We start from the raw sequence: 14023 nt of genomic DNA on the forward strand, positions 1-14023 counted from the left end.
CCTTATTACATTATTGGGAATTTATTACATGCTACTCAAAGTCTGCAATTTAACCCAATAGTCATTCAGTTGTTTCAAATCCAGCGTATATAATATTCTTAGATTCTTAAAACACAAAATGTAGAACTCTGGACTGAAAATGAACATATATATTACATTATTATAATTATTATTAATTATTAATTATTATAATTATAATGTAATAATTTCCTGAAAATGTAATAACTTCCCCAATAATGTAATAAAATATCCCGACTGATATTGTAATTACATTTTTGCCGATAATGTAATACCTTATTACATTATTGGGAATTTATTACATTTTCAGGTGGGTCTTTTTTTTTCAAAACTGAAAATGTAATAATACTTGACAAATAATGTAATATATATGTTCATTTTCAGTCCAGAGTTCTACATTTTGTGTTTTAAGTATTTAAGAATGTTATATACGCTGGATTTGAAACACCAGAATGACTATTGGGTTAAATTGCAGACTTTAAGTACCATGTAATAAATTCCCAATAACGTAATAAGGTATTACATTATTGGTAAAAATGTTATTACAATATCAGTCAGGATATTTTATTACATTATTGGTGAAGTTATTACATTATTGGGTTTTATTACATTTTCGATTGAGTTAAGTGCAAATTTTATTACATTTTCAGGCGTTATTACCTTTTACAGGAAATTATTACATTATAGGGTGAAATTATTACATTATAGGGTGAAATTATTACATTATAGGGTGCTACAAGCCGGTTACTGTCACGGTAGATTCTGCACTTTCTATCTGTCACATCAGTGAATAAGGACATCGACTAACAATGATCTATTATTTGTGATTAGTTTTAGTTAATCATCGATTATTTCCGACGTGTCGTCCATGTGTCTCGCTGGAAAACTGCCCAGTAATGCTGACAGCGGCTTTTACACAAGCAGCGGTTCATGAGCGTAAAGATGGTGGAAGATACGGACGTGAGACTGAAACCGTCGGCGGAAACTTTTCTCAGTTCCTTCAGCGCCATTCCCACGCTTGTGTACCGCCCCCTGCACTTCCTGTACGGCATTACGACCAGTTTATGCTTTCCTACGAGCTATAGAGACTTATGCACAAACTAAGAAGTCTGTGACAACGAATTTTGATAATCAACATAACTTATAACGTTAACCGAATGTTGGAGCCCCAGACGTTTACGGGACGGAAACTTCAGAGCCTGACGCCAGAAATTATGTACGTAGACTCTTCTCTGGTCCCACGGACGCTGAGGCGGCGGACAAATATCAATCTCATTTGCAGGTCGGTTTGAATAAAACGTTTGTTCATTTTGATCACTGGTACGAAAAAATGGGTCTGCATTCTGCAGCTCTGCCACCTAGTGGCCGCAAGCGGAAGTACACGCGGACTCAAGCAACCGAGGTTCGTTTGCCGTAAAAAAAACTAAACAATGAGACACGATTGCTGTAATTACATCCTAATTACATCCTAACGGCCTCATATCTTAAATATTTACATGAGCTCGGGTCGAAGAGTGAACATAAGGAACTGATTTGACAAGAGAAACTGAAGCAGCACAAGTCTTACCCAAACCAAAACGGTTCATAATTGAGATTTTACTTGTTCCTTAATTAGTAGATCTAAAGTTTGTGAAATGTGTCACCTAAAAATACTAAAGTAGTGCACAGTTTCACCGAATAAGGCATAAATCAAAGTGCAACACTTTTTTTTTTTTTTTTTTTCCTTTTTGTGGTTTTCTGAAAGAGAAGGTGGGCGGCTGTAAAACTGCAACGAAGCTGTTTCGGGACGAGGGTCAAAGGATCCACACAATGTCAGAAACAGCTCTGGATGTTCAAACTCATACCAGTAAATGAGGTAGTTTGATTTTCTGACTGAAGCATCCAACACTTGAACGTGTCCGGTCTGTTAAAACGATAAATTAGCTCGAAAAAGCCCCTCTTATATTTGAAATCTGTTGAAGGCGAAGCGACTGCGAAGCCTTTACTATTTTAGAGATACTGTTGGATTGCACTAAATCTGTTGTTCTGGATTTAACCACGACTGTCAGACACGACTGGACACAAGAGGAAAAAACAAGTTACATGTAAAAAGTTACCATCCGTGTCCGACAGCAGCAAATCAGAGGAGTAAAAGTAAAAAAGAAAATGTGCCCTAAAGTAGTTTACGATGGCCGGAGTGGGTCGCTCCCTCCCCCCCTGCTGGACAGTCTCTGGGCTCCGTCACTGCACCATGTACGTGGAGAACGTCTCTTCGTGTTTGGTGGCGTTGCGGGCGATGATCTGCTCGATGGCGACGTAGGTTCCCGTCAGGAAGCCGATCAGCCCCACCAGGCTGATGCACGAGTTCTTGAGCGTCACCAGCGGCGACAGGCCCTCCGTGTGGAACGCCAGGAGCTGCAGGATGGGCGGGAAGATGAGCGCCAGGAAACTGCTGCTGACCGAGCCCACCAGGGAGATGACCAGGTCCAGCTCCGGCACCAGGATGGCCAGGCCGCCTGGAGGTGGAAGGAGGACAGAGACGGAGACGGAGGTGAGAGGGGAAGGGTGGAGCTTAATAATAAGATACACTTTATTGTCCCACGTGTGGGAAATTCGGGTTGGGCTTTAACCCATAGAAACACAGACAACAAGAATCAACAACAACAAAGGACAGGGACTTCTCAAGGACAAGAACATACACCATATTTACAGTGCCTTGCGAAAGTATTTGGCCCCCTTGAACTTTGTGACCTTTTGCCACATTTCAGGCTTCAAACATAAAGATATAAAACTAATTTTTTGTGAAGAGTCAACAACAAGTGGGACACAATCATGAAGTGGAATTAAATGTATTGGATATTTCAAACTTTTTTAACAAATTAAAAAACTGAAAAAGTGGGCGTGCAAAATTATTCAGCCCCCTTAAGCGGGTGTCACTTTTACGACGGAGTATTAGGGCCAAACTAAAAAAAAATAAAGGAAATTACGAGAATAAAGTCATAATAATATGAGAATAAAGTCGTAAAATTACGAGAATAAAGACACAATATTACCAGAATAAAGTCGTAATATTTTGAGAATAAAGTCGTAACATTACGAGAATAAAGTCGTAATATTTTGAGAATAAAGTCGTAATATTAAATATATTCTTAATATATAAATATAACTTCACAAGATGCTCAATAGGCTATTCCTCATTTTAACACAGGGAGAAGATGCTCTTCCTGTTAGAGGTCTCATAAATTACGACTTTATTCTCGTAATATTACGACTTTATTCTCGTAATGTTACGACTTTATTCTCGTAATATTACGACATTATTCTAATAATATTACGACTTTATTCTATTACGACTTTATTCTCGCAACATTATGACTTTATTCTCGTAATTTCCTATATTTTTTTTTTGTCTTAGTTTGGCCTTAATACTCCGTCGTACACTTTTATAACCGCTTAACCATTTTAAGATAAATAAATAAAAGCTTTCACGGTTGTAGCTATGGGTTGTAGCTGCTGAAGAGCTGACTTTATTTTGGAAGTACTGATCGGATTTCTGCCAGTTTGGGGATAAAAATACGCTGCACCCTCACAACACTACAAGTGTTCCTTTTAACCAACTAATACCAAGTTTAAAAAAACAATAATCCTGTGATTTAAATTTCGATACAAGGCAGGTAAAAACTACGCTTTTTCCATTGATGTGAACGAGAGAGACGGCTGTTTGGTCCAACCGGATATTCTGACCCGGATGAAGCAACGGAGGATGATATTTCTGATCGGTCAGTCAGGGACTAATCAAGTTTCTGCACGGAGCAGACAATCGCTCCCCACTAACGTCCTGCTCTGTAAACACGTTTATTTCTGCTGCAAAGTTTAATACAGGGTCAACTGGAGGTCGAGTCCCCCCAGTGGTCAGTCGAGGAACTGCATGGTTCCTTAAGGCTGAGTTATGGTTCTGCGTCAAAACGGCGCTTTGCCTACGGCGCAGAGGTTCCAAAACTATTCACATTCATTACTCAAGTAGAAGTATAGATACTAGGGTTTAAAAATACACCTGTAGAAGTTGAAGTATCAACTCAAGTTTTTTATATACACACTTATACACATACATGAAATTATTGAATTAAAATACAACAGCAAGGAAATGAATGTTTTCTTCCATTAATTTACTTTTTCCAGCGGGACCATGAATGTTTAGTGGGTGAAATGGATAAAGATGTGGTAAATCATAATTACTTTTTTACACGGGCTTCAGTGCAGTTTATTGCAAATTAATACAACCAGTTAATTTCCAGGAGTTCACACACTTTGTAGCCGCGGCGGCTGCGATGCAGCTGAAGGGACGGGATCAGCCTTGAATGTCTGTCCTTTTACCCGACGCCCGGTCCAGCGTTCATGACGACACTGTGTCAGAGTCAGAGGGGGTTCTTGGGCGCGACGCTGAACCTCACACGGGCAAAAGAGTCTGGCAGTGAGATAATAAAAGACGAGACGACAGAGAGTCCGACCCCGGATACGTGTGCAGGTTTGTGCCAGGAAGGGCGTCCGATGTAAAGCCTATCCCAAATCAATATGCGGAGCGTAACCATCCCCTGCGGCGACCCCTAAAGAAGGAGAAAGCTGACAGAACATCCAGCATGAACCCCTCCCTAAATCGGCTTATTCTTGAGGTGCTAATTTAAAAACGAGCAGCTCAGACGCGACGACGCGAGTGCGGATGAAGCCGATATGAAATTACAGCTCGAGTTTAAAATTAAGCATCAACGTTAAAAGTCAGATTCAGCTTCATTGTAAATACTTCTGCGTTGAAGACTTAACGACGATGGAAAGTGCTTCTCTTCCGTGGTCCGCAAAAGGAACCACGATGGTGTGACATTAAAACGTGACTAAATCTTTAATCAGGATTATCAAACTATTTCTATTTGCTAATTCCAGAATAACACAAGACGGGAAGGACGAGGCGACGTTAGGGAGGCTGAGCGTGCATGAGTAGAAACATTCAATATTCTTCCACTCATTCATGTGCATTTTTATTCTCTCATTCACTCATTTTTATAGTGTATTAGACCCTCCAGAAAAACGCGGGCAAAAATCCTTGATTCCGCGGGCTAAAATCCTTGATTCCGCGGGCTAAAATCATTGATTCTGCGGGCTAAAATCATTGATTATGCGATTAAATGTGCAGGTTTTTTATGTGCTTTTATGCGGTGAAATTGCGGAATATGCGGGAACTCGTGGAATAGCCTATGCGGAAAGTTGCAAAATATGCGAATTATGCAGGAAGTTGCGGATTTGGCGCTGAGCTCTTCCCTCTTAAATTCAGCGGGCTGTCTCGTCTGATCTGAGGTCGTAAGAGAAAAAAAAAAGGAGAGCAGGTGGAGAGGAGAGGAGCGGTGGCGGCCCGGAGGCCGGCCGTCTCTCTCCCTCCAGCCCGCGGCTCAGTGCTCGGGTGATTGCCGGGCGCACCGGCGCGACGAGGGGGACGAGACAGCTCCGTCACCCCACGCGTCCGCCGCCACTATCCCCCAAGTGGATGGGAGCTCCGCCTCCGCCGGCCCTCGCGGGCGCAGTGGTACGCGGTCAGCGCGGATCCAGAGTCCCCCGGCAGCCGCGCCCACCGCGCAAGCGGGGGGCTCGACGGAGACGGCACTCTCTTTTTCCTCTCACCCCCGCGGGTGAGAGCTGCTGTTTGGGGGGTGGCGGTTTCTGCGAGCGGTGCGGAGGTCCCCGGGCGGGTCCCGCACGTCGCGACCGGGCGTTCCGACATGTCACTCACAACACTCCCCCCTTTTTCCAAACTTTATGCGAAAATGCGGCGATGATGCGGTGAAATGAAGCGAGCCCCGCATAATTCGCATATTCAGCGCGGACATATGCAATATTAACCCCAGTAAAAGTGATTTTTCTGCACCAGACATTGAAATCCACGGAAGGTCTGTAAATCCACGGACAGCCGTGAAATCCGCGAAAAATTCCGCGATCACGGAATCGCGGATTCCTGGAGGGTCTAGTGTATATATATTTATGTTTCCTGTTTCTCATTTTGTTGTTTACACAGTCTTTTTTTACATAGTCTTTGCATGTGTGCACTTTTACGGAGCTGCTGCCTAATCTCACTGCCCAATCTCACCAGTATAATGATAATTAAAGCTGCAAGCAGCGATGAACGGGGCCCTCGCACTCACGGCCACCGCCCCCCATAAGCATATCAGAAATGACACCACCCACGACTTCCTATGTCAAACCATTCAAAAGTTATGGCAGAGAAAAGTTTTCTAGGGGGCGCTGTTGAGCCGTTAGGCCACGCCCATTAATGCAAACCATGAAATATCAAATTTGCTTGCATGCAAAATTTGGTGACTTTTGGGGAACTATCAAATATGAACCAACCAGATGAAGGATGGGCGCGCTTTTTGGCGTCTAGCGTCGCCACGGTAACACTTTTGAAAGAGAAAAGTAATGCGCGTCGTCGCAGGATGGAGACGCACATTTTGATGTATAACACACCTGGGTGCACGTTACGGTTCGGGCCGTATTAATTCTCGAAGGAATGGCATAAATTGATCCAAAATTACGCGATTCATTCAAAATGGCCGACTTCCTGTTCGGTTTCGGCCATGGCTCCAAGAGACTTTTCTTTAAGTTGTGACATGATACAGGTGTGTACCGATTTTCGTGCAAGTACGTCAAACCGTATTGTGGGGCTTGAGGCACAAAGTTTTCTAGGGGGCGCTGTTGAGCCATTTTGCCACGCCCATTAATGCAAACCATTAAATATCAAATTTTTCGCCAGGCCTGGCTTGGGTGCAAAATTTGGTGACTTTTGGGGCACATTTAGGGGGAAAAAAGGCCTTCCTTTTGTCAGAATAAGAAAGAATAAAAAAAGAATTCCTACAGATACAATAGGGCCTAATAAAGGCTTTCTATTTCTATTTCTAAACGTGCCAGTTCCAGCGAAGCCCGTGATGCTGAACACCAGAGACCGGAGTCACGTCGACCTGTTGCTACGGAGACGGAGCGAAGCAGTCGGCCGCTGCAACTTGACGTCTCACGATTCGGGTGCGTGTCGTGCACACCTGAGAAGAGAGGACGGCCCTCTTCCATCCGCGGCCGTCTCCTCCGTGTTTGAGCGGAGAGGACGAGCCGGGCAGTACGTCGTCGGGGGGGCTGATAAAAGACCCTTTGAAGCAAAATCAATGGCTTGTCCGTGCGTGCTGGAGTCACGGACGAACCTGCCGGGCAGCGGCAAGGTCAAGCTTTCATGTGAGAACTGTGCCGAGAGCTCCCTGCTGGCACCAGGTCCCGGAGAGCAAACATGTCACTTCTGCAGATTGGCTGTTGAAGGCTGCTCTTCCCGAGCCATCAAACGGGCCCGGCGCCGCTGTGAAGGAGGACTGGAGGGAATCGGCATGGGGGCGTGGGGGGGCAGGCAACTTAAGGAATATGCTGAGCCTTCATTACAAATAAAGCACAAGGCTGGAGCTAAAAGGCTGGCTGCCGTCCCCCGGGGGAGCCGGCGTGCGCATCGTCAGGCAGCTTCAAACGGCCGCGGCCCCCGACGCTCCCGGCACACTAATTTGGCCCCACAACCTCCGATGTTGGAGAATCAAAGAAAGATTACTGTGTTTTCTTTCCGCTTTCTGGGGCTTTGGAGTGTCGGGGAGCGTTGTGCTCAGGGTGAGAGACGAGACATCACAGGGGGAGGAAACGTGAGGAAACGTGAGGAAACGTGAGGAAACGTGAGGAAACGTGAGGAAACGTGAGGAAACGTGAGGAGACGTTAGGACGTTAGGACGTTAGGACGTTAGGACGGCAGGCAAAGTAGGACGGGGGGGGTTTCAGTGCTGTACGTGTGACATGGAACATCTGGGAAAACTGGGATAAAAACGGTCCAAATCATCCCCCCTGTAAAACTGCCATCCCCCCTTTCCATCCCTTATGTCATTTCATCAATGAATGTGGTTTTACTGCTATTTCAACATTTAGAGTCATCACCAGAAAAATAACACCAGAAAAATAACTTATTTGACAATTTTCACCTGTTTCAAGTAAATTTTCACTTGAAATAAGTAGGAAAATCTGCCAGTCGGACAAGATTTATCTTCTCATTACAAGCAAAAAAATCTTGTTCCACTGGCAGATTTTTCTACTTATTTCAAGTGAAAATCTACTTGAAACAGGTGAAAATTGTTTGTTTTTTTCCAGTGATGAGTCTTGTTTTAAGTGTAATGAGATTGTTTTTTACTAAAATGAGACATTTTAACTAGAAATAAGACAAATATTCTTGTTAAGATTGTGAGTTTTTGCAGTGATCCATTTTACTTATCCTGTGAAGGACAGAGTCATATTGATAAGTTCAGAAAACTGTTTTTTATTGTTGTGTTTTGATGTATTTGATGTAAGTTCATCTTCTCCCGCTTTATCCGTTACCGGGTCGCGGGGGCAGCAGCCTCAGCAGGGATGCCCAGACTTCCCTCACCCCAGACACTTCCTCCAGCTCCTCCGGGGGAGTCCGAGGCGTTCCCAGGCCAGCCGAGAGACATAGTCTCTCCAGCGTGTCCTGGGTCTTCCCCGGGGTCTCCTCCCGGAGGGACATGCCTGGAACACCTCCCTAGGGAGGCGTCCAGGAGGATCCGGTACAGATGCCCAAGCCACCTCAGCTGACTCCTCTCAATGTGGAGGAGTAGCGGCTCGACTCCGAGCTCCTCCCGGGTGACCAAACTCCTCACCCTATCTCTAAGGGAGCGTCCAGCCACCCTGCGGAGGAAACTCATCTCGGCCGCTTGTATCCGCGATCTTGTCCTTTCGGTCACTACCCAAAGTTCATGACCATAGGTGAGGGTAGGGGCGTAGATTGACCGGTAAATCGAGAGCTTCGCCTTTCGACTCAGCTCCTTCTTCACCACGACGGTCCAGTACATCGACCGCATAACTGTGGACGCTGCACCGATCCGTCTGTCAATCTCACGCTCCATTGTTCCCTCACTCGTGAACAAGATCCCGAGATACTTGAACTCCTCCACCTGAGGCAGGACTTCTCCACCCACCCGGAGAAGGCATTCTATTATATCATATTTGATGTAAGTCCAGTGGATATTTAAAGCTTACAGAAGGCTGCATTTAACTGCTGCTATGTCATTCCTGCAGTATTTCTGCAGCTGTTTTGGTCACTGCTATTATTTGTAATATGTTATATTATTTGTGATCAGCACAAATTATCTGTCCCCATATGATAAAATCCACCATCCCCCCTGCTTTTTTTTACAACTCCAGTACTGCCTATAACTGTACCTGTTTGTTGCTGCTTGATTTGTAGCAGACAGGAATTTTGTAAAATAAAAACAATGAATTGCTTTAAATGAACAACTTCCACTGAAAAAGCAATAAGGTTTAAAAACATTAATATGAATGAAAGTAATTTGAGGTACTTATCAGGGAAGAGGACCGGCCTGTTTTTATTCCTGTCATCACATAAAGAAATTAACTGCTAAAAGAAAGAAAGGAAAAGCAGAAGCAATCACCCCCGGTGTTGGGAGCGAGGGACCTGGACAGATAATAATGAAATGGCTGCATAACTAATAAAAGTCCCCAAAGAGCAGCGACTCACTAAAACAGTGTCAACGCGAAGGTGAGAGAACCAGCAACTCCAATTAGCTGTTATTGACGAGCAGCCAGGCGGTCGGGAGCAGGACTGACGTATAGACGGTGGAGACTAGGGATGGGCGGTGTGGACTAAAATATGTATCACGGTAATTTCTAGCATTTATCCCGATAACAATAAAAAAAATACCAATACAAAAACGTTATCAACGGGAATTTATCTTTCTTTCCTTCTTTCAGGCTTCCTTCCTTCCTTCCTTCCTTCTTTCAGGCTTCCTTCCTTCCTTCCTTCCTTCCTTCTTTCGGGCTTCCTTCGGGCTTCCTTCGGGCTTCCTTCGGGCTGGCTTCCTTCCTTCCTTCGGGCTTCCTTCGGGCTTCCTTCGGGCTTCCTTCGGGCTGGCTTCCTTCCTTCCTTCGGGCTTCCTTCGGGCTTCCTTCGGGCTTCCTTCGGGCTGGCTTCCTTCCTTCCTTCGGGCTTCCTTCGGGCTTCCTTCGGGCTGGCTTCCTTCCTTCCTTCGGGCTTCCTTCGGGCTTCCTTCGGGCTGGCTTCCTTCCTTCCTTCGGGCTTCCTTCGGGCTTCCTTCGGGCTGGCTTCCTTCCTTCCTTCGGGCTTCCTTCGGGCTTCCTTCGGGCTTCCTTCGGGCTGGCTTCCTTCCTTCCTTCGGGCTTCCTTCGGGCTGGCTTCCTTCCTTCCTTCGGGCTTCCTTCGGGCTTCCTTCGTTCCTTCGGGCTTCCTTCGGGCTTCCTTCGGGCTTCCTTCGGGCTGGCTTCCTTCCTTCCTTCGGGCTTCCTTCCTTCCTTCCTTCCTTCCTTCGGGCTTCCTTCGGGCTTCCTTCGGGCTTCCTTCCTTCCTTCCTTCCTTCCTTCGGGCTTCCTTCGGGCTTCCTTCCTTCCTTCCTTCCTTCCTTCGGGCTTCCTTCGGGCTTCCTTCCTTCCTTCCTTCCTTCCTTCGGGCTTCCTTCGGGCTTCCTTCCTTCCTTCGGGCTTCCTTCCTTCCTTCCGGCTTTCGGGCTTCCTTCCTTCCTTCCTTCCTTCCGGCTTTCGGGCTTCCTTCCTTCCTTCCTTCCTTCCGGCTTTCGGGCTTCCTTCCTTCCTTCCTTCCTTCCTTCCTTCCTTCCTTCCTTCCTTCCTTCCTTCCTTCCTTCCTTCCTTCCTTCCTTCCTTCCTTCCTTCCTTCCTTCCTTCCTTCCTTCCTTCCTTCCTTCCTTCCTTCCTTCCTTCCTTCCTTCCTTCCTTCCTTCCTTCCTTCCTTCCTTCCTTCCTTCCTTCCTTCCTTCCTTCCTTCCTTCCTTCCTTCCTTCCTTCCTTCCTTCCTTCCTTCCTTCCTTCCTTCCTTCCTTCCTTCCTTCCTTCCTTCCTTCCTTCCTTCCTTCCTTCCTTCCTTCCTTCCTTCCTTCCTTCCTTCCTTCCTTCCTTCCTTCCTTCCTTCCTTCCTTCCTTCCTTCCTTCCTTCCTTCCTTCCTTCCTTCCTTTTTACACAAAAACATCATCAACGGGAATTGATCGTTTTTACCGCGAGATACAAATTCTTACAGTGGGGAATTTTTTTGACGGTTTATCGTGAACGGTAAAATATCACCCATTCCTACTGCTCTTTCTAACCCTGATTTATGCTCCTCCATCAACACCGACGGGGTTGGGTTTAGCCTTCAGATCTCCGTGGAGGTTGGGCGGGTCCTTTTTACACACATTAGACATCATATTTTAGAAGATAAACAATGGACAGACTGGGGTGTAACCTGGGGTGAGCCGACAGCCAGAGCATGATCCGTCACGTCAAAAACTGTAAATTAAGAAACTTAAAGGAGACCTATTATGAAAAACAGGTTTTTTTTTCTTGCTTTAACATATATAAAGTGGTCTCCCCTCAGCCTGCCAACTCAGAGAAGGAGGAAAGCAACCAAATTCTGCAGTGTATGTACAGCCGCCCGGATGATCGTCCAGTGTGATGTGGATCTACGAGCCAATAAGATTCTGCTGCCGTCGTTACGTAACCAAAATACAAACCACGCCCACAACTAAACACCGTGTAACTGCATGTGAGCGTCCGACTATCGTAGCACTGCGTGACATCGGACGCTCTCTGTCCACACTGAAACCGTTAATATGCAGTTCTGTTATTAATTGTTGTTCAACTCTAACAGCTAACTCTCCTCCCTCAACGGTTTAACAGTAGCTAGAGTACATTAACAGAAGCTAACGGTAAATTAACGTCTGCTCAGCATCCTGACAAAACACACAAAAATAACGGTCAGAAACTTCCAGCTCTCTGTCCATCTCCCTCCAGCAGCTGAACTTTATTGAGGTTTTTGTAGTGAAATGAGGAGGAATCATAGAGATAACTTCTCATTTCTACTAACTGGATCAGCCGTTCCTCATCCATGACCGTTTCCTACAGCGCTTTCAACCGGCTTTCAACGACCGGAAAGAAAGGAAAGAAAATGGAAGCAGGGCAAATGTTCAGCTCAAAACGGCGCGCCGCGTCGCTCGCGGCCAGTTAGGACAATCCAATAGAAAATATAGCAATGGAATTGATTTTGTCGCTGACGCTCGCTCGCATCGCATGCAGTTATGACACGGTGTAAATAACTCCACCGGCCGGAGCTTCCACCATTTTTCCGTAGCGGTGTATCGCGTCATTCAGGCAGCCAATCAGCACAGAGCCTCATTATCATAGCTCCGCCCACTCAGAATCCTGCATAGATAATGAGGTTAGAGAATGGGAAGATAAAGACATGGCTCAGAGGCTGAATTTCTAATTTATTTAGCAAAAACAATCAAAAGCTTGTTTTTAAGACATTCAAGGCCTGTTTAAAATAGGTATTAGATGCCGTAATAGGTCCCCTTTAAACTGCCTGCTGAAGCACTGGCTGAATCAAATGATTTAAAATATCTCAGTATCTACCCAGCTTAAGTTACCTGGCGAGCTGCACGGCCCTGACCAGACACAGGAAAGACCAGGAGGTATCTGGTGTTGTTTGTTCATTCCTCCACCAGTACACAGCAGGATGGAGGCAGGATCTGGCTCCCGCTCAGGCCGGCCACTGCACGCTTTCATCTGGCGGGCCCAAGGTCGGCTGATCTGCTGATCAGTGGACTGCAGCTCATTAAAGGTGCAGCTTGGCTCGGTCTTCCCTACAGGCTCAAAAAGCTCTTTTAAGTGAGCAGCGGAGACCTCCATAAACTACAATTAATTAGCTCAGGGTTAGTTTATTCAGCGTACAGTCAGCAGCACAGCTCCACTAAAAACTAGATCGAGTTTTGCCAAAGTGGGAGCAGAAGTCATAAACTTAAAGAGACGTTACTGCGGCCAGAAAAGAAAGAAGTCTTCGGTCCAGAGTGGAACTCGGTTCAAACTGGTTTGCCCTAATTGCCCCAGTCTAAGCTGATCTGGAACTGAGATCGTTTCAAACTCTCCCGAAGTTCAGCTAAACCGGAAAAATGTTCATTTCTACAAGAATACGACCATCTAAGTGCCAAAAGCTGATAGAAAAGTGTCAGAGGACAATTCATCTAAAGAAGAACTCTTAAGGACTTGGACACGTGGACACTTGGTCAGGGATCTGTGATAGTGAGGGATCTGTGATACCACCTTAAAACCACCTTAAATTCAATAACTAAAACAAAAACGAGCCATACGTACCATCAATAAGGCTGATTACTATACGCTCACACAGATCCACTTTTTCTAAGTTCTCATGTTATTAAATTTTATGATTTGTTTTATTTTAAAATCATGCAAATTATGTTTAAAGCAAAATCAAAAATGCTCCCTGACCCAATACAGAGGTTCTTTTCAATTCAGGAGACTCCCTACAATCTTAGAGGAGTCTGCAATTTCACAGTACAAATAGCTAAAAAAGGTATGAAAAGGAGATGTGTCTCCATCGTTGGAGTTAAATTCTGGAATGATGCCAACATAAATTTCAAAACATGTCATTCTTTTGTTGTATTTAAGAAAATGGTTTGTAAAGCTATTTTTGAAGCTTATAAGTGCAATTGACCATCTGTAAATGTTTCTTTGCTTTTCTATTGTTTCTTTGCCTTTTGTTGTTTCTTTGCTTTTCTATTCTCTTTTTGGTTTTCTGGAGGTTGGTAGCCAAAAATAGAAAGTTGTTAATATAGGATAGGCTTTTATAAGCAGTTTGCTTCTGCCTATGCCTTTTCAGTTATTGTTCAACACATTTTTTTGGTTTAATAGTTAATGCTGTGTACAATGTTTTTTGGTGTTGTTTTGTGTTGCAATGACTGAATAAACTTCATTCATTCATACCGAGGGATCTGTGATAGCGAGTGATCTGTGATAGTGAGGGATGCGATCCCACTACTCTGTATTCGGTCCAAAAACACCAGGTCAAAACAAATCACATCTGTATTCACATTAGTGCGCTGTAATCCCAGCCAACATGTGCATGAGTAAAACCAG

General features: G+C 45.0%; 1 protein-coding gene across 1 annotated transcript in view; it reads right to left on the reverse strand.

The window, feature by feature from the left end:
* Positions 1 to 693: 693 nt before the first annotated feature.
* The window catches only part of slc36a1 (solute carrier family 36 member 1), a 108651-nt gene continuing 95321 nt past the window's right edge, over positions 694 to 14023 (reverse strand). Inside the window, exon 12 of the mRNA XM_061724755.1 lies at positions 694 to 2513. Coding sequence (XP_061580739.1) covers positions 2239 to 2513 — 275 coding nt within the window. The 3' untranslated portion in view covers positions 694 to 2238. The remainder of the gene's footprint in view (positions 2514 to 14023) is intronic.

Source organism: Cololabis saira, chromosome 7 (assembly GCF_033807715.1).
Source record: "Cololabis saira isolate AMF1-May2022 chromosome 7, fColSai1.1, whole genome shotgun sequence".
Lineage (NCBI taxonomy): Eukaryota > Metazoa > Chordata > Actinopteri > Beloniformes > Belonidae > Cololabis > Cololabis saira.